Source organism: Ciconia boyciana, chromosome 7 (assembly GCF_034638445.1).
Source record: "Ciconia boyciana chromosome 7, ASM3463844v1, whole genome shotgun sequence".
Taxonomy (NCBI): Eukaryota; Metazoa; Chordata; class Aves; order Ciconiiformes; family Ciconiidae; genus Ciconia; species Ciconia boyciana.
The window spans coordinates 42,238,268-42,262,213 of NC_132940.1; the positions used below are offsets into that span (position 1 = coordinate 42,238,268).

General features: G+C 41.8%; 1 protein-coding gene across 1 annotated transcript in view; it reads right to left on the bottom strand.

Moving 5' to 3' along the window:
- AMER3 (APC membrane recruitment protein 3) overlaps positions 1 to 22,670 on the bottom strand; it is a 39,093-nt gene extending 16,423 nt beyond the window's left edge. Inside the window, exons 1-2 of the mRNA XM_072867462.1 lie at positions 22,604 to 22,670; positions 12,517 to 15,552 (exon numbers count right to left, since the gene is read on the bottom strand). Coding sequence (XP_072723563.1) covers positions 12,535 to 15,531 — 2,997 coding nt within the window. The 5' untranslated portion in view covers positions 15,532 to 15,552; positions 22,604 to 22,670 and the 3' untranslated portion in view covers positions 12,517 to 12,534. The remainder of the gene's footprint in view (positions 1 to 12,516; positions 15,553 to 22,603) is intronic.
- Between the last annotated feature and the right edge of the window lie 1,276 nt (positions 22,671 to 23,946).

Here is a 23,946-nt window from a genome sequence, read left to right on the forward strand (position 1 = left end):
AATGTTATCTTCAGGCCTGCATCTCTTCCCCTCCTGTAGAAAGGAATCAGTGCTAAGAAAGGTGAACAAGGCAGCAGAAGCAGGGCAGTAGCACAGAATTGTGAAGAGGTTGAGTCTGATGATTAGAAGTAAGAAAATTTGGCACCACATCCTAATGGAAAGCACTCAGGGTCTACAATTGCCAAAAGGCAGTTTTCTTTAAAAAGACTGGTTTTGCTGAACTGATTTGTTACAGACCAATGGGGAAGCCAGTCTAAAACGTATTGAAGAATCCTGTCTTTTTTTTTCCTGAACAACTCTGGTGCCACAGAGTTGCAAATAAACTCATCTATTCTAAATACATACTGTCCCAATTTCTGTTAATTTAAAATATCTGTTTAATAGCATTTTTCAAAAGCTTCATGAGTACTTAAAAAAAATAATAAAAGAAAGTCAGTGGTAGTTTACTGAGCCACTAATTCTTGTAACTCAACATTAGGAGGTGGCAGGTCATTGCTAACAATGCTACTGTTGTCTGAGTCCTTCTAGGCAAAGAACCAGAAAACATTTCCAAGCTAATTGGAAGCTATGTGAAGCATTCATTCTTTTAACACATGTAGCATCCCATCAGAAATCACAGTGACTAACAGTGCATTTATTAATAGAACCGGCCTCAAAGACTAAACAAGTTGGCTGATTTGAGCACTGTGATTCTTGGGCCAAAGTCTGTGCCCACTCTATCCCACGGACATGCTAGCATGAAGAAACTACGAGATGGCTGGCAGTGAAGCAGATTGTGAAAAGGGGATGTGAAAGGATGGTGCATGGCCTGTGCACTGTAGGGAACAGTGCTTTTCAGCAAAACACTGCATGGAGTCAGAGGTGACCAGTGGATTTACAATTACAGTTAATGCTCCATGATCCACGGGCAGTTACTCAGATTGTGAATTAAGCAGACTGTGCGCGCAGGGCTAGCTAAGGTGCCTCACAATGTAAATGCGTGGGAACTTACCGTGTCTGATGTTGTGCTCTCCCAGAATGTAGGTTTGTCTGGGTTTCTTAGCTGCTATAGCAGGCCAGGCCAGATAGAAGCTGTTCCATGCAAAAAACTTTTGGTCCTACTGCAGTGCCCTCCTGAGAGCCCGTATTATCTACGTTTTTTCCACTATCCAGGTCTTCCCAGCCCACTGAAAAGCCCAAATAATGGAGAAATATCAGCACCTGAAGACACCTATGCCTCATAGGAACACAGAAACAGATGTTGTGTTGACCGGGGAAGACCCACTGTCTTGCACACTGCCTGTGTATCCTGGGCATATGCAGGAAAGAGGTATGTGATCTTGAGAAGTATAACAAAAGAAGTGCCTATAGGATAGCTAAATTGTGCTGCTTAGGTTGTTGCCAATGTTTCATTTCTAGGTTTCCCAGATACCAGTACTTCATAAAAATTCTCATTGCCTTTTTTAAGATTATACAGGTTGCAACTTTCCTTTAACTTCCTTTCTCCGTGTCAGCTCAGCTACAGTAACCAGCTCAGTGAAGGAGGTTTGGTCACCACCTCCATTTTGTAATCGTATCATCAGTGGCTTCCTGACTTGCCAAAAGAGCCATCTGGTATACAACATTCATCCTGCCCAAGCCAAGTGGGGCTGGCTTGCAGGGGATTGTGTTCCTTCCTTTGCCGATTGCTCATTGCTGGCTTGCTTGGTTCTCAGTACAGGTGAGGAGTACCCCAGCTGTTCTGTTATGGTTGTCTCCTGCCCTTATCCCCCAAGGCCTTTTCTGAGTGGCAGTAGTAAAGTACATAGTTTTGAGTGCATTCCTACAGGAAACTGGTTGTACTTTGCAAGAATTTATCTCTAAAGCTTGAAGTATATAACCAGGATAAATGTAGTGATTTATTATTCACTGTTGGCTTTCAGCATAAAGATTATTATGTTTGCTAGGTGAAAAATCATAATTACAGTCTATATCCAGCCAGGTGATTTATGTACATTCATTTGAATTGCCTCATTTTCCATTCCTTTTGGTAGACTGTAAGGTATAACATTATATAAAGAAATGGAGAAACTGGTTGTTATTCTTTTTATTTTTTTTTCCCCCCAGCACTGTCTGGCAGCGTGGGCAACTTGGAAGTTCAATCATCTATCTGTAGAGAAGCCAAAATACAGCTGAGGTCACTCTGCTACTCAGGATTAGGCCAATAATAGTTAGTATCCAATAATAGTTACTGCAATTATAGACTTTTTCATTTTTTCTTTAGCAAATAAAGGAAGATAGCATAACTCTTGACATAGGTCACATTTCAGCTCAGGGAAGAATCCTACCCTGCTTATCTGGGGAGGTAGAACACAGCTCAGTGCAGCATTGTTCACATGAGCGTACACATGATGGGGATTAGTGAAATTTATTTCTGAGGAAATCCCACAGGTATTAAGAGCAGTATCCTATCAGTTTGAATCACTCAAAATTCCTAATGGTGTTTACTGGTTGTTAGGCTGAAAAAGAACTACAGGATTTGGCCTTGCAAAAATACAGCTTACCTAAAACACAATTAAGGCATAGAGAGGAACAGCAGAACAGGAACGGTGTTATGGTAGACAATGGGGACTGATAAGGGGTAGAACCAAGCTAGAAAGAAGCAGCTTTTATTGGAAGGTGACTAGAAAGGTGGAACCTTCCTTTTCTGATCATGAAATCTAGAATTTTTGGCGGGCTCAGAAGTACACTGCAGAGCAGCACTTTGCAGTTTGGGGTTCCGGGGTTACTACTGGTCTATAAAACTTTAGAACATGGATAGTAAAACAATTGAGAAAATAAAGAGAAAAACAAATATTTTTTAAAAACACCAAACAAAAAGTAGGAAAATGGAAGTAAAGTATGAACAATCAATATTTTAGACTACATTTTATTCAATTAAATGAAAGTTACCTGGTCTCTGGACTTCTTTTAAAAGCCTGCTTCATCTTTGGAATTTTTTTTAATATTTCAAAGACTAAATGGCCCTTTAATTAAATAAGTTTGAAATGTGCTGCAATAGAGACTAGTCTTACTTGGGAAACAATAAGCTGCCCCAGCATTTTATGTTTGTGTGGTTTGATGGCTATTTGATTGAACCACTGTGGGTCAAGGGCATTCCAATTTCTGTGTACACTGATGGGTACACTATCTTTACCTTTAATAATATAAAATGTGTGAGGTTCAGAGGTCAACGGAGCAATAGAGAGAATTCTTTCTTTTAAGTGTCTGTACATATGTTTATCTCTATAAAATTTCATAACATAAAGCTTTCACGTTTCTATCATTCGCATCATATAGCCCTCAATCGGCAATAAACGTCATTTTTAAATGAACCTCATCCATTCTTAATTTGTGTTTCAAGGATTGCACTCAGTCATACAGTCTAGCTGTCATCTCCTTTAATAAATGCTGAAGGGAAAACTAGCATACCTTTCTCTAACAGAAAAATTATTTATTAGGTTTTTTACGTGATTTTTAAGTAAAACAGCTTTTGAATTGTGAAAAAAAGCTAAGGGCATTTTAAAATTTGTAAGTATGATTCATTAGGTGTTCGGAAATTTTAGATTATAGTTGAAGAGTACTTTTGAGAGCTAAGATGATTCAAACACTGTCTTGTTATTGACTGAAGCTTTAAGAAATCTAGCAAAAGAAGCCTTAAATTGCAACCCTGCTGTTTCCTGGCATCTTTTTGCCATCTCAGTAGCAAACTACTTCCAAATACCTAATCACTCTTGCAAAGTAACCTAACCAACCGTGCCCTGATCAGATAGATTCACTGTAAAAACATTCAGTGGTTACTTGGGAAGCTGTAAACTTGGGGGTTTTGCAAGATGTATTTTGGAGGTGGTTAGACCACCATCTTAATTATAAATGGGTTTCAGGGAGTTGGTTGCTATAGCAACAGTCCACTTAGTGGGTTTTTCAGAGCAAAACCCAACTTGCCTGTATGTTCAAGGGAAGACAGAATGGATAAGGAGGGAGATTGAGCTTGTGTTTCTCCAAGAGCCACAAACTGCAGCATCCTCTATTTAAAGTACACAGACGGGAGAGCTGCTCCTTTTCCTCAATGTTTTTCCTGCCGCTGACAAGCCCCATTGGATGTTTGTGTAAAATACAACCTTACCTTATTTCAGAAATGCAGCTGCACCAGGGTTAATTAAGGCTAACACCCAACCGAATATTTCCTAAAAGTGCGCTGAAAACAGAGGGCACAATCTCTCTTGAAAAGCTGGAGCTGTGAAAATTTCTGATGCAGTGTTTTGTCTAGTGTCTCCTGCTGTAAATAAGGCTCCCTCTCCATCCTTACTGAAGTCAGATGGAATTTGTTCTGCCATTGATTTCTCTGCAAACGTCTCCCTGGTTGTGTATCACAGCCCAGAAGCCACCTTGGCTTGATATTTTTCCCCTCTGTTGGCTGTGAGATGGAAAAACATAACAAAGGGGTTGTGGGAGGGGGAACAAAAATCCTTAATCCTGCCTAATCTTAGGTTGTGATTCTCCCATCTCTGTGTTCTTCAGTCACTGTCTGCACCTCTATTAATGTGATCAAAGCACATAACCCAAAGCTCAGTTCTGTGGCTGCTGTTGGAGTTAAACAGAGCTTGACTGGCTTTTGTGGGCATGGCACTGTGGGTGTTGTGCAAGCCTGTCCTCATAGTGTGCTCAGCACTCGATTTTCATTTTGTGCATAATCATTTACAACACGCTGCAGGTTGGGATTCTGCAGAGTCAGCACATTTCCTTTGCAGAATGAACGGGGAGGAGGAGAGGAGCCTGTGATAGCAAAGGGCCAGTTCTATATTATGGCTTTGCTTCCTTTGTGTGAAATTCCTTTCCCAGCTCTTCCCCACTGCTTCAGACTCAGACAGTGAGGTGGGGATGCAGGGATCATATGAGTCTGGGGAGGAGGCTGCCTGCCTGAAGAGGGGTTTCCAGGCTCTTGAGGTTGGGGAGAATTGTCTGGGAGGGATGATGAGCTGCGAGGAGGTGTCAGCTTGGCAGGCATGTGGGAAAGGGAAAGGGCTTTTGAATTAGGTTCAGTCACCAAGAGGGAGCAGAAGGAATGTACAGCATGTGAGAGGAAAGACTTGAGCCTGTTTGGGGCAAGTTAGAGGGAAAGTTGTCATGAAGGGAAAAAGAGGTAGATTTGGAAAGGAAAATATCACGGTTAGAGAAGACTAGTAAAGAGGAGAGGTGGCAATATGATCTGCATTTTCCTACCTTGTTCTCTATTGTGAAATGAGAATCGTTCAATCAGAAATAAGGACAAAGAGGACCTTCTTTTTTCTTGGATCTCCATTAGTCTTCCCTGTATCTTGACCTGCAGACTGACAGTTTTCCCTTGAATGATTATAATCACCTCAAAGGAGAGGATAGCTGATTGTGGGAAGAGAGAAACTTGCTGGCTGCAATATCATGGTATCCTTTGTGCAGTTGTCATCACTGGCTGCCACTATCATTAAGTGCCACAAAATCTTTTGAGCTTTACCTGAGTAGGCCTGCCACAGTGCATGTAGAGAGAGGCTTAGATTTAATGCCTTACTGCATAGGAAAAATCTAATGTACAGTACTTTTTTGCTTCTCTCTATCCTGAGCTGTATTGCTGTCCAAGAACTGTGAACATCTTTCTCACTTTCAAATGTTGTAAATGAGATGCAGTCCCCATGATTTGAATAGCATAAGAAACTTGCCACACCAGATGTGTACAGTCTAGACTTTCTTGAAGAATTGACAAGGAGAGTTTGGCTAAAACAGAACAGCCTTCCAGAAGACCTGATGGGGAACTGTGTTCATTTTGGACATTTCCTTAAAAGAGTGCAGGCTCCCTGTGCTACTGTTCATGAGCACTGGCTCATGACAACAGTGCTTCATGCCTTTCACTGTGATGGTTAAATTTTTTGTTCTTACTTCATCCAGATTTAAAATGTTTTGGTTTGGTTGGTTTTTGGGGTTTTGGGGGCTTTTTTTGAGAAAAATGCAGAAAATCCACTGGTGCTGAGGATTTCTGTGCTTTCTATCTCCCTGGACTATCAGTCTTTGTTTACACAGAGACTCCAGACTTACATACTGAAGCATGGCCTCTGCCCTGAATATACAATCACAACAGTGTCTGTAGTCTCCCAAGTGTTACCAGGCCACAAAAGGGACAGTGCCTGTTTTGGGGACAAATAGATGTCAGAAAAGGAGGAAATTCAAAAGAATATTTTGGAAGTTTTACAAAGCAAAATTGATACATACAGCACAACAGTCACCAGATTTTAAGAGGTGCCTGAAAGACACACACTAAACAAACTAAAGGTTCATAACACAAATTAGAAGGCTTTGAAGTTCATATGCTTAAGTGAGTTTGGAAAAGGGAGCACTAAACCCAGACATCCAGGAGGAGCCACTGTCTACCTCAGAGAGTGCTAGTTGCCAGAAGATGGAGGTTGGTTATTTCAGGATTCAAAATTCTCCGTTTGCCCTGTTTCTGACACTCCTTTTACAAGCACCTATTGCAGCCCATTAGCAGAATTAGGATGCAGTGTTGTTCGGAGGACTCTAGTTCTGCCTCTCTCTGCGTGTTCTGGTGGGGGGAACAGAACTAGAGATTTTACACTTGAGGTCCAAAAAGCTGAGGTTACCAGGCTCTTCCTCCTACTCTTTTTTGCTTGCTGGCTGGTGAGTATAAATGCCATCAGATTTGTACAGAGCATTCTCGAGCTGAGGATCTGCTTTGCATTCAGTGTCTCCATGACTGTGCTCCTGATGGGGCAAGATTCTATCCTGTTTGAATAACTGGATACTGTTCTCTCGCTTCCCCGTTCTTCCCACCCTTATGCCTTCCTGGCCATCACAGCAAAACAGAAGTGAAGCAGGTTTTCTTCAGAACGGTAACAACTGATTCATCCCTTCATTTAAACAAATACGGTGATATTTGGCCCAATCCCATGCAGATAATTATAAGGTCTTCTATAGCCAAACTTCTATAGCCAAAACCTGATTGTATTTTTGCAGTTAAGTGTCAGGCAAGCCTCTGAATAAGCAGTTAATTTGTTTGCATTCTGCCTTGACTGCTCCCCGTTTCTCACACAAAGGCACTGTGTTTGTTTCATATGCCCTGTCCCTTGGCCCATGCTGCTGTCCACAGGAACTGTTTTCCTTTTCTTTTTTCCCACCATCGCCATCCCCCTGAAAATCTCAAATTCAAGGCTGACGGAGACTGGGAGCCAACTTCTGCTCTCAGGGTTAAATCTGGGAATCATTCCCCTGGCTTCAAATTTATGCTGGTGCAATGAAGATGAGAATTTAGCTTTCTGTACTGTTGTCAACAGGGGAAAAATAGGGTCCCTATAAGACTGTATCCATGGAAACCATCCTACTGCAATAGCGGGTAAAGCAGCAAATCAATTTCTTCAGTTTTAAAATGAAACACATTTAACAACATTATAGTGCATCTGCCATTTAAGAGATCATCTGTGCTGATAACTGTGTTGAAAAACACTTCTCTAGCAAATAAGCTGGCAAGAACATTTCTTCCTCCTGATAGAATTCTGATTTTGGGTAGAGTAAGCATTGATGACAAAGTCTCATGAAGACAGTACAGTGAGACAGAGCCAAGTCCAGAAGCAACAGTGTTTAATGAAGGAGAAAATTGTTTAATTTAGTGTTTAGCCCAAGTATCTGGGCACATGGTGACTAACACTCAAACGTACTAGCAGAGGCAGTGGCCTGTCACCTCTGTCTCCCTGCTCTTTGCTTCTGTGGTACCATATGTGACAAACAGTACATTTGTACTTTGTGATGCATTTATCTGAACAGGGGCATGTGTGTATGTGCTTGTACGTGTGTGCGTGTGTGGCTGGTGGACTGTCAGATGAGATTTCAATATCTGTTTCAGTGCAAGCTGATCTGGGCAACTCACATTATAAAGGTGTATGTTTCAGAGCCAGAGGCATTTCCAATGCAGAAAATGTGCTGGCTGTCTCTGCACTTTATTGTTTTTACATTTCTTCATGTGAGACTGGAGAGAGGATCTCTTTGCTAGGCCACGGAGGGAGCATAGAAATACATGGATTTCTTACCCCAGGTTTTGGATATGTTACTGTACTCTTTCCCTGCTGTGTGCAGAGGGATTCTGCCCTTATTTTTTCACCTATTAAGGCATCTCTCTGGCCATTTTGAGAAATAATACCATAGTTTATCAGACAATTGCCTATATGCAGATGAGGCTCCATTCTGCTTTTCCTTTTTATCAAATCCAAATACTGCAGTCTGCCTTCCCTATTCCTGGCTGATAGAGAAATATCTGTCTGGGAGAAATGCAACCTTATTTAAGAGAGAGGGAATAAAGTTGAACCAGGAGGGAATAAAGTTGAACCAGGAGGGAATAAAAAGCATTACAGAAATTGCCTAGACTGCGAGTAGCCCTTCAATTGGTGAGGATCAGCTACACATTCCTCTGTCACTTTGCAGTGTCTAGGCTGTATTCTATCTGCTTCTGAATCTCAGTTCCTTGATAACAGCAATCATACTGTCTTCTGTCTTCTTTTATCTACAGCTGCCCTATCTATTATGGCAATCCCTCTTTGATTGACAGTTACCTATTTTTTTCTGACCTGAGGACAAGCTTATTGCAATGCGCCCCTTTTAGTGCTATCACTGAATCATATCCAAAAGCTTCAACTAGTGCATAATGTGGCGGTTCACCATTTGAATGAAGTGAGCACATATTGTTGGGAGCACACTTGGGTTTTGTTGCTCTGCCACACTACCAGTTAATGGAAGATGCAGTACAAACCACATTAAGTGGTAGAAATGGCTCAGTTGTCTGAAACGCTGTTGTTTGCAGAGAGTGCTTTGTTCTACCTGTCTCTAGTTGCTATGACATACAGTGTTGTCTGTCTGTTTGCTCAGTTCCAGAGATTTTAACGGTCAGGAAAAGACATCCCAGCTCATTGCTCTACGACAGTGTTCCCTTGTTGAGGATGAAGAGTTTCCTGCTGGAAAACATCCAATCAAAAAGCACAAACTTCTGCAGCTTCGTTACTACAGTCCATGAATATACAAATCTAGGAATCCTCCCCATATTCAGCAGATGGACTGCATTCACTTCCTAAGTCCTAGTCTTTTGATACTGAAGGATGAAAATTATGCCTTTCATTGCACTTCCTACTGGTAATTTCCACCTTCTGCGTAACCTTTCTATATCCCCATGTAAGGATGCTATTTGCCACTGGGGTTCCTTTACCAGGGTTCAAATTCCTGGTGAGCTCAGATATCAGGCATTTGCAAATGTCTCTCTAAAATGCCAGGGAAGGGAGAAATGGAAGAGGAGCTGGAACTGGCACTTCTTGTACCATTCTTCATCACAGTTGTGCGTCTGTGTTCAGCAGCGTAGAGAAGCCCCAGAGACCAGGCATGGCTCAGGGCAACCCTGCACACTAGTTGGAGCAGAGAGGATGGGCTCATTTGTTCACTGTGGGTACTGGGACATGTGGAGATGGGGTGACAAAACCTGGAGATTTTAATGGCTTCTGATACCAGCTTTTCCTCTGCCCTATGATAAATGGCGAGAAAGTTGACCTTCTCCTTCCCAGCTCCTCCAGGTCAGGCCTGGGAGTCCATGGGAGGAGCAGGGGCTGCATTGCAGCTGCTTATGCAGCATTTGTTCTGATGGACAAAGCAGGAGCTGCCTCTAGATCTATCACTTCTCTCACAGATCCCAAGTGTGACATTTTAAAACAGTGAACCTTGGAGCATTCTTCATGGATAAACTCTTGGGGTTTGCACAGTCATGTCCAGCATAGGAGTGTTTCTTGATGATGTCTGTCTCCATGGATTCAGAGGTGACACCATGTTTGTATGTTGCCTCTCTTACACTACCACCCCCATGATTAAGGCAAAGATCCTGAGTCACCTTCAAAAAAAATTAAAATTTCCAGCAAACCTGTAGGCCATCTGTTAATGTGGGCAGGCAAGAAGATAGTGGGTGGGAAAACTCAGTCACATGGCAGTGTTTATATCTGTCACCACAGCCATTTCTTTTAACCTTGTTAAATGCCATTTTAATTATTGTCTAAATTCTTTTTCTGTAAGAAATTGTAACAAACAGCAAGCCTGTAGTGAAATGATTCCTTGAAATGAGACCATTCCTCAAAGTCACTTTATGAATATGCAAATCCCATCTATATTTTAAAATGCCATTCATTTTACTGTTAGAGAAACCTCTATCAAAAATCAGCAGAACCCTTTTGGAAAAAACTTGAATTGTCTTCTCTCTGGGACCCAGGTGATAGCATGTGAACTGCATCACATTCCTGACATTGCAGGTATTATTGGTGCCAACACATGGTGGCATACAGCAGCTGCCATTTGATACAATGCAGTAGAAAGTGCCCAGAGTCTAGTAATGTCTACTTGTGATATGTCTTGTACAGTATAAAGATACGGTCTGTTACCACTTCTGACAATCACAGCAGCTATGACTCCCTTCTCCGTTTCTACCAGAAAGCAAGTGACTCCTCAAAATTAGAATCCCTTTGCGTTCCTAGCCTGCGAAGGCAGGGATATTCTTAGCAGCATGCTGTGGATTAATATTCACAACAAACTAAAAATATCAGGCCAATGCATACATTGATTTGCTGTTCTAACCCTAAAAAGCTGTGCCTAGCACTGGTTTCTTATATATAATAGCTGTGACCACAAACCTTCCCTTGCCTGTACTGAATTTTTAATTTCAGAAATAATCTAAAAGAGGCAAGTAGTTCTAAGGAGTATGGTGTGTTCTTGAATGGCAAGTTCTGCCCAAAAATTTGGTGACACAAGAACGTGGCTTTCAAGTCAGCATTGTTTGCAGCGTTGTTTATAACAAAAATGGAAAAAAACAAAATCATTTCTTTCAGTAGAGGAAGGCCTAATTCACTGATGAAAAGGTTATAACTAGATTATGTGTTAGTAAAGGGTATTGAAGACTGACAGTCTCTAGCCCCCTTCATGTAGACCCCTGAAAAATATCCCTCCCTGCAACAGGAGACTTGTTAGTGGGGAACGGCACTTTCACAAAGATGTAAATAGCAAAGTGGGTGGCTGAATCTCTCAAGACTTGAAAATGTAAGGGTGTTTTTGCTTCATGCAGAGAGAAACACTGTCCTTTTTAGTTTGTGCTGCTTGGGAAGCCTTTAGAGATGACCAGAAAGCAGCCACACTGCTGCGAGCAACAAGAGCTAGAGCAGTGTTGTGTTCCCTAGGTCCCTCCGTTCAATAATGAGCTGTTCCTTAATTCTCTATCCTGGCCCTTGCTGCAGCCTCCTCTCCATCTTCCACCACCTCCAAAGGCTCCTTCTCAGAGTGCCAGGGCTGGACAGAGTCCAGCCAATCTGTCAGATTTGGCAGGGCACACGACAGAGAATTCAGACAAGTTTTATCCTTCTACAACAGATTCCTCTCAGCAACTGGAGGACAGAGGATTTCTCAGCTGGCATAGAGTTAGAGCAGTCTGAACAGATAGTATCTGCTCTGGCCTAAAGCCTTGTGTGACAGGCAAATCTGAACCAGCACAATGGCTGTGTACTTGATCAGCTTTTTCTGTTTTACAGCAGAGGTGTTTCTTACCCTATGTCAGAGACCAAATTCTGGATCTCCCTATACTATGTAAGTGTGGCTCAAGGATTTTCAAAAGCTTGAGGTGCAGCACAGACCCTATAATCCCTCTCTTGTGAAGCCTGTGAAGCCTTGCATGTGGAACATTCTTTGGCTTCAGCTCTTGCTCTGCCACAGCGCAGTTTGGCCGGAGACCAACTGCACCTGCTGGAGAGAGACTTCAGGCTTGCAAGAAGGAGGAACATCCTTTTGGTACACTTAGCAGCAGCAGCATAGTATTGTGGGATTTCTTTGTGCTTGAGGGTGCACCATATCTATGCAACTGCAGGACAGGGTATGTTTGTCTGCCCTGTGACTTAACATTGCAGATCTCTGACTTTCTCGTGTGACCCCCTGCGTAGCAGCTCACACATCAGGACTCCAGTAGAGAGCTCTGTCTAATATCCAGTTATCACTTCAGAGGGGAAGCAGGGCATAATTTTTATGCTGTCATTATGTAGCAAGAAGACTTCATGACCTGGTAGTGAGGAATCTGAGCTGAATGCTGCTGGCAGTCTGTGGCCAGGCAGCCATATCCACTGTGTTGTTCCAAACGTGGCGGATCCTGGAGTGGGAGAAGGAGAAATTTTCCCTGCTTCAGCTGGTGTGAAAACTGCTGCACCTGGGTGGAAGATGGGGCTTCAACCTTTGCATGGGACTTGTAAGACTCAGTGAATGTGATACCTGCTATACGTGGCCCCTGTTTGGGCAATTGTGTCACTGAAATTCTGATTACTTTTAACTACCACGCTGAAGTGAAGGTTAAGAACAATGAAACTGGAAAACTGAGAAACCCTGAGTATATATCAGACTCTGCTGCCATAAGTGTCCCTCTGTGAAAAGGGAACAGATGTTACTTATTTCGCATTTAATTTCAGACTTCCCGTAAGCACTCACCTTCTCAATGCAGGTACGTTACTGGTGGTTCCTCCCTGTCGCTGCTGTGTCCGGGGTCGCTGCTTGTGGGTGAGGGGACAGAATGCTCCCTCTGGCCAAGCCCCTGCAGGGGTTCTCTGCATAACTCCACGGCCCTGGGCTACCCGGCTTGGCCTCCTTAGGCTGCAATGAGTCAGCTAGAGAGACAGTGGTGCTGTATGAAGCTTGTGAAAAAGTAGCAGGTATGTCTGAGCAGACAGAGTTAAGGAGAGGTAAAAATGTTGGTCTACTAAGAGTTGTAGCAGGGACAGAGTCACTTGGACTGAGATCAAATGTAAAGTCTTTTAAATAGGAGAGCCCGTTTAGCTGGGCATATTCAAAATTTATCTTGCTTCTAGTGACCTCATCTAGGATTTTTGCTCTACTTTTCTGATCTTCAGAGCAAATTTGCTCCCCATTTTGCTTCAGATGATACAGACTGCTGGACTGGAAACTTGTCTCATAGTTGTATTGGTTTGTGCTAGGAATACTGGAGCATTCTGGATTTTGGGCAATGCAGTTGCATTCATTTTGCAACAATAACTTGTTTTTGTACTGAGACATCTTACGAATTATATTGTTCATTTCATTCCCAATGCATTTGTCTTCCAGGTGCTTGTTTTCATAGCTGATTTTTAGTGATGCCACTTGTGTTACACAGCGCTCTAAGAGCTGCACTATGTTAGTGCTGCTCTCCATTGATGTGGGGCTAATGTAGCTCTGGAAGTGTTTGAGAGTAAGAGGCTGCAGTGGTTTGTCACAGGAAATAGAGAGAGAGTGATACATTGGTTTATTTCTGTCCTCCCTCTCGAGGGGATCCAGGAGTGAGGTCGCAGCAGTCTTGTAGGAGTAACATGATTCTACTTCATGATTATCATCTAACGAAGGGTTTTCAGAGCTCTGGGAGCCACTCTCTCTGTTCAGCTTTTCTGGCAGTGGGTTTTTATCTCCAGATGTTTCACATCCTTCTGAAATTGTCACCTTCTCATTCTCAGTTGAAGATGTCTGCACATTTTCTCTGTTAGCCTGTGATTGTGGTGCATAACTTGATGCTCTGGTGGTTTCCACAGTCCCAGGCACTGTAGATGAATCCTTGTGGTGACTCCCTTCCCTTTCTTGGAAATCCAAATTAGATGTGTTAGGGCAAGAGTCCAGGCTGTGGTCTCCTTCAGCAATGTTTACTGAAGAGGCCTGGGTTGCATGTTTGCTTTCATCCAAAGACACACATAGGTTAAAAGTATTAGGTTTCTCCTGCTGAAGTTCTGTGCTCACTTTCTGCTCTGGACTAGGGTTGGGCGGGATCAGTGAATCATTAGACTTTTCTGGCTGTGATTGAGGACTCTGAAGAGAGTCAGGGGAGGAAACGAGTCCCGAGTGTTTTCGCAGCCAGTTTATTATCCCCATGGTCAGTGAAAGCTCAGTATCACAGAGCTTTAGCAAACATTCTTTACCTTTCCATGTGCTGTGGAAAAAACCCTGGCTGATAACATCTAGAGCTGGTTGGGAAGCCATGTTCTCCTCAGCTCCAACATGAAAGCTGTAAATGGACAAAGGGATTTCAATGGCTTGTTCTGAAATGCTTTCAGATGTGCACAAGTCATCATCTAGGACTGGGTTTATTTTGACTTCATTTGGGTCATAGAAGAGCTCATAAAGGGCATCTCCACTGTAGCTGTCTCGTGGAAATCTGCCTGGGACCCCAGGGGTCTGAGCTTCCTTCGTTTCATCATCTTGTCCAGGAGAGAATGAATCATAGTAGCCTTCATCACTTGTGGATGTGGATTCCTGGTTGTCACTTTTTGGCGTTCCTGTTTCTGTGGAGCTTTCTTTGGAATTGTCACCACCTTTATTAGGTGACACTTGGGGGTCTGTCACAGGTGCAGCAACCTGGCTTCTAGCCTTTTCCACGTCAGGACTGGGTATCTTCAGTAACTTCTTATCAAACAGGACACTCTGATGTAGCCTCACTGATTTGTTGATGTTGTCCCAAAACTTTGCAAATTCAATGGTCTCATTCTGGCCAGGAGAGGCCAGCTGCTCCACACCCCCTTGGAAAGAGCCCATGACGGGGCTGTCTTTGTGCTTGCTTTGTCTCAGCAGAACTTCTTTGCTGTTCTCCAGCTCCAGCTGAGCAGAGCTCTCATCAGCAAAGATTTCCCCACAGCCAGTGAGGGAATCAAAGCTCTTCAGCGAGGCGACATCTTCACACAGGGTGTTGCAGCAGTCATAGGAAGAATCAGACTGCAGTTCGCTGTCTGAGCAGTCTTGTGACAAGCAATCAGCTGCAAATGTTTCTCTGGTTTTGAAAAGATACTTTGCAAGACGCCCAGACAACTCACTCTTGCAGCCTGGAGAGGACAAATTCTTGTCCTTCTCAACCAGGAATGTGAGGCTCTCTGGTTTATTTTTTTTAATATGAAATATATCTCTGAGCCCTTTCTTAGATCTCTTGAGGGAAATCCTCTTCCTGGGAATGGTTTTTGCGACAGCTGGTACAAAAGGCATCTGTGGCACAAAGTTCCTGTAATCGATCATCTGACTGCTGCATGCAGACTGGCTGGGGCTGACCACACACTCTTTCTTACTGCTGGAGCTGGACATCCCTGAAAAGCTGATGCTATTGACAAGTCGGCCCTTACCCTTTCCAGAAAAACCTTCCTCACAAACCCAGCTGCTGGGGCTGCAGTGCTCTGTTTTATCTGCCTCAGTAACGCAGTCATGGGTTTTACTCTTCCTTACAAGTTTGTAGGAGGACCCAGATGATTTTTCCAGGCAGTTGTCACCAGTCCCATTCCTCGCTGCCCTGGTGGAAAATCTGTAGTTCTTGTGCGTGGCCAAACACGCCAGCTCTTCTTCAGCTACAGTTTGGTTTCCCTCCAGAGCTGCCTTTTTGTCTTTCCCCATATCATCTTTGTTGATAGGAACTGTGTGCACTGGCAGCACTTTGTCATGTTGCACACTGGATTTTATGAAGGTCTTTCCTCTCTTGAGCTCCATACTGCTTCCTCACATCTGTTTCTGTAAAGAACACAGCAGAATAAAAATATTGTGAGGTTGGTAGCTAGCACTTGTAAACTTTGAAAACAACTGGAGAACAAAGGGATGGATGTTAAGCATTATAAAATTGGTTTTGTTTCTCACCAGAAATTTCCATCATTGAGTCATGGTATTGCAAGAGAAACAGATCAAGTGAAACTGAAGGTATGTTGGTGATGGCTGGATGATCCAGGAAGGAGAAGACAGGACATGTTATGGGTTGATAGCTGAGGTTCAAAGAACATTTAGACTGTTAGAAATGAGTGGGTTTGGAGTTAGGATTATGACTTCAGGATGGCTTTTAACAAGATAGAGGTCCTATTCTGAAAGTAGAAGAGGCATCAATGAAAAGCAATGCCTAAGGAACTTTAACATGTGTGTGCATGAGAGAGGCAGCAGTTTGTAAATCTGTACCTTTGAGGAAGACTAAGAGTTAAAGGTGGGAAATCTCCTGAGAAAATGGATCAAACATTTGACACATGATGCTCACTTTATATTAAAATAATCCTTACCTGTGAATAGAAAATCCATAAACCTTGGTACTACCCTGGGAAGCATGCTGAAACTGAATTACCGTTTTTGCTTCCTCCTGAGCATAACATATAATTTACTACACTACTGCTTTTATTGTAAAAAGTCAAAAATGCCACATTGAAAATCACTGTTAATTATGACAGAAGCATCGTTTCCAATTTACAAAGACCAGCGTAGTACTCTGAGGCATTGCCACATTGTATCTGCGTTGTGCATTGATTAGGTATTTCTAAAAATACTCTATTACCTGTATCAATGCCAATTTTGGTCTCTGCCTATATGGTTTAGTATTGAATCTGTTTTATGTTTTCATACATCTAATTAGTCATTAATTATTTTATCCACGATACTTCTAGTTTTCCAGCAGTTATTTCATGGACGCAACAGATCCTTTCCTGCCTTATATCAACTTGAACATTGAGAAGGCAATGGACTTACGTAAAGGTAGGTCAGGGAAGAAGCAAGCACTTCCTAAAAGCTGGTAGAGAAACCAGATTTTTACTGGATGGGAAGCAGGACAAAAACTCCAAGTCCTGTTCTTGAAAGAATGTGCTTGGATCATTCCTTAATGAGACCTCAGTTAATGAGACCTCAGTTATCTTGTTTTGAATTGTGTAGATGTAACTAAAACCACTTAGAGCCATTGAACTCCGCAACGCGCACGAACAACACAGTGCTATCTCTAGCAGTCCTTGACAAACTGTATGTAACAGCTCTGGTGAAGTGAAAAATTACCAATACTCCCTCGAGAACAATCTCAGATCAGATCCCTGGATCCAGACCTGCACCCAGTACAAAGACAGCCAGGGAGATTTTAAATTCAGCACCAAGCCTAGCCTTTGTGCACTCTTAAAGTACAACTTAAAGCAGTCTTTAGCCTACATTGAACTATAACAGCTGTCAGTAGCCTCCAGAGGCTTTCCAGTTGCCAGGCCTTGCTGGAAACAGCAACACTCTGACCAACACCTCACAGGATAGGGGTCTGTGTATCTGGGAGTTCTATCAACTGCAGCACTTCTCCAGCAGGCAGATCAGTGACAGCCTGTTTCTTATAGAAGCTGCAAACTGGCAGGTGATTAGCAATATTTACAACTAAATGTAGGTCAGTGACAAAACAGTAGAAAATGTAAGGGTAAAGTGTGAATATTTGACATGAAGACTATGGATGCCATGGAAAATATGGTGGGTGGTGATAGATGGGTGTCTATCAGTATGATTGAGATGTTGGCACATTTATTTGCATTTGGGACAGCATGTGAGTATTGCAGAGCATTTCTAATGAAAGCCAGTAAACACTTTACTACACTAAACATTTTACATACACTCCAGGTATCTGGAGTTCACTGATGCTACAGGAAACTTGTTTTGCATATTTAGAAATAGGTCACTGGGACATGATTACACTCCTTTTCTGAAAAGCAAGGTGTGATTGAGAAGAAATTCAGTGTGCAGAACTCCAGCAGAGTTGTGAAAATGAGCAGAAACAGCTGATGCAAGACCAGTTATTAATATCCCAGAAATAAAGTGTCTGACACCTCAGTCCTTTGCAATTGTAGAAGTAGGTACTGTGTCCCTGTAGGAAGTCCTGCTGCTGAGAAGCTCCTTAGAAGTCTGTGACATGGCAAATGCTAGCATTATAACAATGTTATGTAGGACTCAAGTCCTACAGCTGTTTCTGCCCATTCTGAGTATTAAACAAGGGTCATTTTTGTAGGAAATTGCATACTTGGGAAGTTTTGCTGTAGATATATTAAAAAGGCTTTTAGAGGTGGATTTGTCTTATTAACAAGTATGAAATTTATTAAAGCTAAGAATTCAGGGCATCATTAGATAATCTTTTGAATAAAGACATCTTTGATCTGAATTGTATCTCCTTGATAAGAAAAACAATGGGCTACCAGTTTGATAACTGGGTCTAGAAACTTCAAGGCTTGTTCTTCTGTCTTTTTTTATAGATTAGATGAACAGTTTTAACATGAAAGCCCAAATGGCCTGAATAACATCTGTACTGAGAATATATGTAGTACAATAATGTAAGATACACTGATGGTAGCCTATGATACCTTTTCAGTTTCCTCTGATGAGGAAAAAAATGTTAGGTGTTTGTGTTTGTTTTTTTCTTCTTTTAAAAATATCTACTATACATATAATCACCAACTTCATATTCTAATTGTTTAATGTCTCTATTTGATCCCATATATTCTTTTTCTCATTTTCCCCCAGGATTCATACCAGACTAATTAGTATCTAGTTCATTGTGTCATCCTGCTTATCCTGTTCGAACACTGGCACAGCTTCCGGAATCTTCCCCATTAAAAATGCTGTTAAAAATGAACACCAAGAAAGGGAAGATCTCCTCAGTCAACTCTTTGAGGGCTCTTAAGGACAGACTACCAGAATCTGCAGATTTTTCAAAATATTCGTCTCAGATGCTGTTTTGTAACTTCCCATACTATGAGTTCCTCTTCGTCTTCATATGATATAGATTATCACTGAGCTTCTTTCCAAATATAGAACAGAAATATTTATGCGATGCCACTCTCTTTCTATATCTATTAATACTTTTAGCACTTTTAGTTGTAATGGACTATACCATGATACCTTTTTTCCCTCTCTGCACGGACACAAGTTATATCTCTAACCCCAGAAGCTGTACCAGTGAAGTTAGAAACAGATTAAAGTGCTGTAAGGGAAAGTTACCCTCCAGTGGTTATGTAAAGCTAATCAAAATTCTGTGAAAAATTATTCTAGGCATTTAAAACATGGGATTTCTTGACCCATGCACTCGGCTACACTATTGCCTGTCTCTGCTCCTTTTTAATTATTCTCCTCCTGGACTTAACTTGCAGTATATCTCTTCTTCCACAGGCATAAAGGGTATATGAGGGACTGATTTCCACCTTTGCAAAGGAAATATATTTTGCAATTAAAAATCACTGTAAAGAACAGAAACCTGTGGAAACTAGCAATCAGTGTACAAAGGCTAGGTTGTTCTGTTTTCAACAGGCTCTGGATGTTTTCTTCATTAATGTTACTTGACCTCTTTTTTTAATATCTGTGAAATTACTTCTGGAACACATGTTTAAATAGAGGACATCCTTGAATCTTATACTGGGCTACAGTTTAATTGTCATTTACAATGATCTTAGGTGCAGCAGCACTGAGACTCCCCATCTACAGTAAACAGTACTTTTATCTGTCTTGATCACACCAGCTGCTCACTTTTAGGATTTCACAAGTGTCTAAGTAGACAATTAGATCCAGATCTAAGTAGGCAATTAGATCCAGATTTTGGGCTTATACTATAACGGAAATAAGGTTTTGGTTTAAATTTGGCTAATATTGCTCATAAAATGCAGAGATACTTCATGCTCAAACATGTACCATCTGCGCAGGGTGTCTGACAGCCTTTTCATGAATACAGAAGGTTTTACTGTGTCTGTGATTCATCTAAAAGTAAATTATTGTTTTAGAATGGGAAGGTGAACATATTCCTGTGGGCTGAGGAGATGTGGTTTTAGGACAGTGAAAGCAATTGCTTATAGTCCTGGGTTATGAGGACCTGAACAAGACTGAGTTAGGTAACTGTTCTGGTTAAAGAAAGCCGTATTTGGGTGGCCTAAATTCTACCTAAGTCCAGGTCAACAGACAAGGAGGCTAAAGAGGGGTGCAGTGGAGCTGAACTGGATATTCTTTAGGAAGAAGGAGGAAGATGGGTGGAGGCAGGATTCAAACTGTCCAAATATTGCCTCTGACATGTGGGACAGAGAAGAGAGGGGCCACACTTGCCTCTGCCCATGGCCCCCAAAGCTTTCTGCCAGGCTGAGCTGTCTACAATTTTCCCTCTCTGGAGGAATGGTGGAAGACTTGCTTTAGCTTTTGGGCTGGTGTAAAAATTATTGTCTTATATCTTACTAGCTTATCTCACAGTGGAAAGATTTGTTTAGGTTATCTTCTAAGAAAAGGTAAAATAGATTGTGCTTTAATGTGTCAGTAGCTAAAACAGCAGTCCTCTTGGATGTAAGTCTAGGAAGATCATCCTAGTGGGAAAGTAGAAGTATCTGCTTCAGTGAGGTCGCCTGGATAGAAATAATAGTATTACGAAGAGGAAATTTAGGTGAACTCTCTGGCTTCAGCAAGTTTGGCTCAAAATTACTTTTGCTTAAGTAGGAAAAAATATAATTAACATTCATTTATTCCAAAATCTTATCAGCTGTCTGGCTTGGACACTCTTACTTGCTTGATTGGTGTGTAATTTATATACAATTGTCTCTCTTGGAGATAGAAATAAGCAAAATTCAGAATACAGTTGTTGTTTTGCAGGGGAGATAGGAGTGCTCTTTCTGCTTCTTTACATTTAGTTCATTCTTAAAATTGGCAGGTTGTGGAGGTGGTACCTTGCTGTCTCTTGCTAAGCAGAATTCTGCATGTCACTTATTTCACCTCCTTCGAAGTGTTTTTCCTTTTATTAAATGAAAGAGTTGATAAACATTGCATACTCTTTTAGGTTTTTTAATTTAAAAAGAAAGAAAAAACTCTATTTGGACTGCTTTTACATTTTAGGATACAAGTTTGGAGTGAGTCCAAAATCCCTTTTCCACAAGTGGCTTAATATCAATCAGACTTAAGATCCTGAGTATCAGAGTTACCTTTGAAAATGTTACCCCTGCTTTCCAAACAAAAATGGTAGCATAATTAAATTTCCTGAAAACATATAGCTGGTTTGGGCGTTTGGACATGTATTGTGCTTAAAATGGATGCACTTGAAGATGAAATGTTTTTTAAAATATTTATTGGGAAATTGTATAATGGGAAAGGGAAAAAGAATGGAGCGCTCCGGGAGGCTCTCCCTTCCTATGCCTAGTTAACCTCAGGAGGATTTTTGCTGGGCACCAGCTGGAAGTCCTAAAATGCAAAAACAAGCAAGCATGAGGTGGTGAGAGCTAAAGCTACTTTTAAAGTCAGTGGGCAATACTAATTTTTAATGCTTAGGATCTAATCAATTAGCAATGCGTAAAGGACAGCTGGTGCTCCCAGTAAAGTGTGTGGGGGTTATTTTTGGAATAAGACTGTTTATTTATGGTCAAAAACCTTAACTCTCTATCTCAGAAGATAAAAGCTAATAATGGAAATACTTACTAATAATCATGAGCATATATTCCATTCTGTTAATTTGATTTTTAATTACAAAGCAATAAAATGCTTCCTTGCTAGAGGGTAGTGATATCTTGTCTGCAGTTATTGTAACACTGTTTCTAGTAAGCAAATAAACATAACAGTTCTTATGGTGAAAACCGAAGAGGATTTTAAAGCAGGGCTCATCTTCTCACTTAAACTGATTACTCTGCTAGTATCTCATCTCCATTAGAAAACAGAAAAGAACAGGGTGGACAGGATGGAGGTTGTAATCAGGGACAGTCATGATTCAGGAAACAAGAATGTTTATTTTTAAAGACACACAAACCTGTGTGACACACAAACCTGCATTGAGATCATGCCTCTTGTTAGGAGTACTCCTCTCATCATCGTTAGTGGCTGTATCTTATCATTCCCCTTAATCATTTGCCTCTCTTGGGTAAACCAGGATGCCTAATTATTTGCATATACATTTCGGTCAGGCAATGGCTTTCTCGCAAAGAACCAGCAAAAAGCACATTGGTGTGTTTTTCTTCAACCATAATTCCACTGAGCACACAAAGTAAAATCTTGTACTCCCCAGCAGAATACTAGAAGGATGTGTAGTTAAATGCTTAATCTTATTAGCACTGTGCTATAGGGAAGCCTGAACCTTCCTTTAAGCCCTGCCAACTGTTCCATGGAGGTCAGGATTTTTCATAGTAAAATTAACCACGTTTCTACTCCCAGCATACTGTCCTGCTGTGTGCGAACAGGAGGGATCCCTGGGGGAACAGCAGCACCCACTGATTCCCCTACCCAGCGTGGGGTGTGCGGCAGGGCAGAAGGAGGCTGAGACCATGACAAAAGAGGGCTCCTTCTCTGACAAAACCTCTGCACCCCTCACTCAATTTTCTTCTATACCTGAGGCTGAAAGAAATGTAACTGCTTAGAAACTGAAAGAAATGTTCCAATTACACCATGTAAAAAGGCAGCATAAACTCCCGCACAGGGAGCTGTCGAATCATCACTCTATTGCTAGGAGAAGGCAGCTGAGCAGAAATTTCTGCTGTGTACCTGAGGAGGAAACAGGGCATTTTTTACTTGCCCTGACCAGCAGCCTGTTGGTACCAGGCAGCAAAGTGTTAATGCCATCAGCTTTGGCTGTTTTCAGTAATTCGCTTTTAAAGGAGATAGGATGTGCATTTATATAAATACAGGCACACACTTGTTAGATGTATGAAAAATAAGTAAAAAACAATGCTTCAAAAATGAGCAGTCATCCCAAAATAATAGAACCTTGGAGTTGCTGTGAGTGTCAGAGCAAAGGAAATGCCATTGCACCAGAGCAAACAATAAGGCAGATCACAAAAATCCTACTCACCATGTTTTATCACTGAGCAGAAATCCTCTGTCTCCTAGCCTTGCTACTGAGGCTGGTCTTTATCCAGAGGCTCCTGTGATGCTTTTCAGATTCTGAGGGGCTGGACCACTGCTGCTCTCCAGTGTTACTCTCCACCCCCTGTCTTTTCCTCCTCCTTCTTCCTTCATCCCCACCCCCTCATTCCTCCTGCTTGTAGCTTTTTCGTACCTTACATAGATTCTAGGCTTCCAACATGTAGCTTGATTTTAAATAAGAAAAAGGTGCTTATTTCAGCCATCTGCTTGATGCCATGGAAATGCCTCCATTGCTAAGGAGTAAAAGCCCAGAAGGTAAGCTCAGGAGTCCTGAGCCAGCATTTTGGTTCCTCTTATATGACTGCTTATTAAATAGGGAGGAACACATCCAAATTAATTTCATTTCTCATATGTTTTTTTGTTTCTGACTAGGATTCAGGAAAAGCAATCCTAACATACTCTTAGATTAGTGAGATGCTTCACTGTGCAATTTATGCAGATTATTGGACTGTGCCACTCTTTGTAGGGCTTTTGTTAATGCTGAAGTTAGAGGGGATTTCATGTGGGAGCAAAGTGGCATGAAGGGAGAGAGTGGATATTTCTGCTGCCCAAAGCTAGAGTGCCTGGTGTCAGCCTCATATTGCCTTAATCAAACATGATTTATCGAATTCTCCTTACAGTCAGTCTAACTTCTGCGTCAGTGTGCAGTGAAGTCAACATCTGATGTTACAACATCATTCTTTGTTATATAGATGAGTTTATTACCATCACAAACACCAGAGCTTTAATTTCACAAAAGCATAAAGCTGTCATCCTTGCCCCAGCCCTCTCCCCATGAAGGGCTTCCAACCTGATTGTATCTATCTATCTTGATAGTCCCTCCCCATTAACTCTCCTCTGAGTCCTTTACATCAGTCTCTCAAATCCCCCTGCCTTCTCCTTCCTGCTTGTTGAAACACCTCTGTTGGGGGCATAATAGGAGCCTCTTAAAAGCAAAAGTGTATGCCATGAAGCATGGCTTAATCCACTCCATTAGCTCTCCTGTGAGCTGCAGTTTAGAGCTGTACTCTAGGATAATGCAGTAGTTTGTATACAGACTGGCATATCTGTGGCCAGTTTACCCTTCTGCTGTAGGGGCTAACATCACAGTTGCTCTAAGGTAGTGAACAGACAGCTCTCAGCTGATTGAGTGCGACAGAGCAAGTTCAGACAGGTCCAATCTGTGCAGGTATTTAGAAAATCCTCCAGCTCTGTATGAACTGAAGATGAGCGTTCCCTCACAACTGGAGCAGGTGCATCCGTGAGAGAGCGGATCTCTTCTGTCCCCAC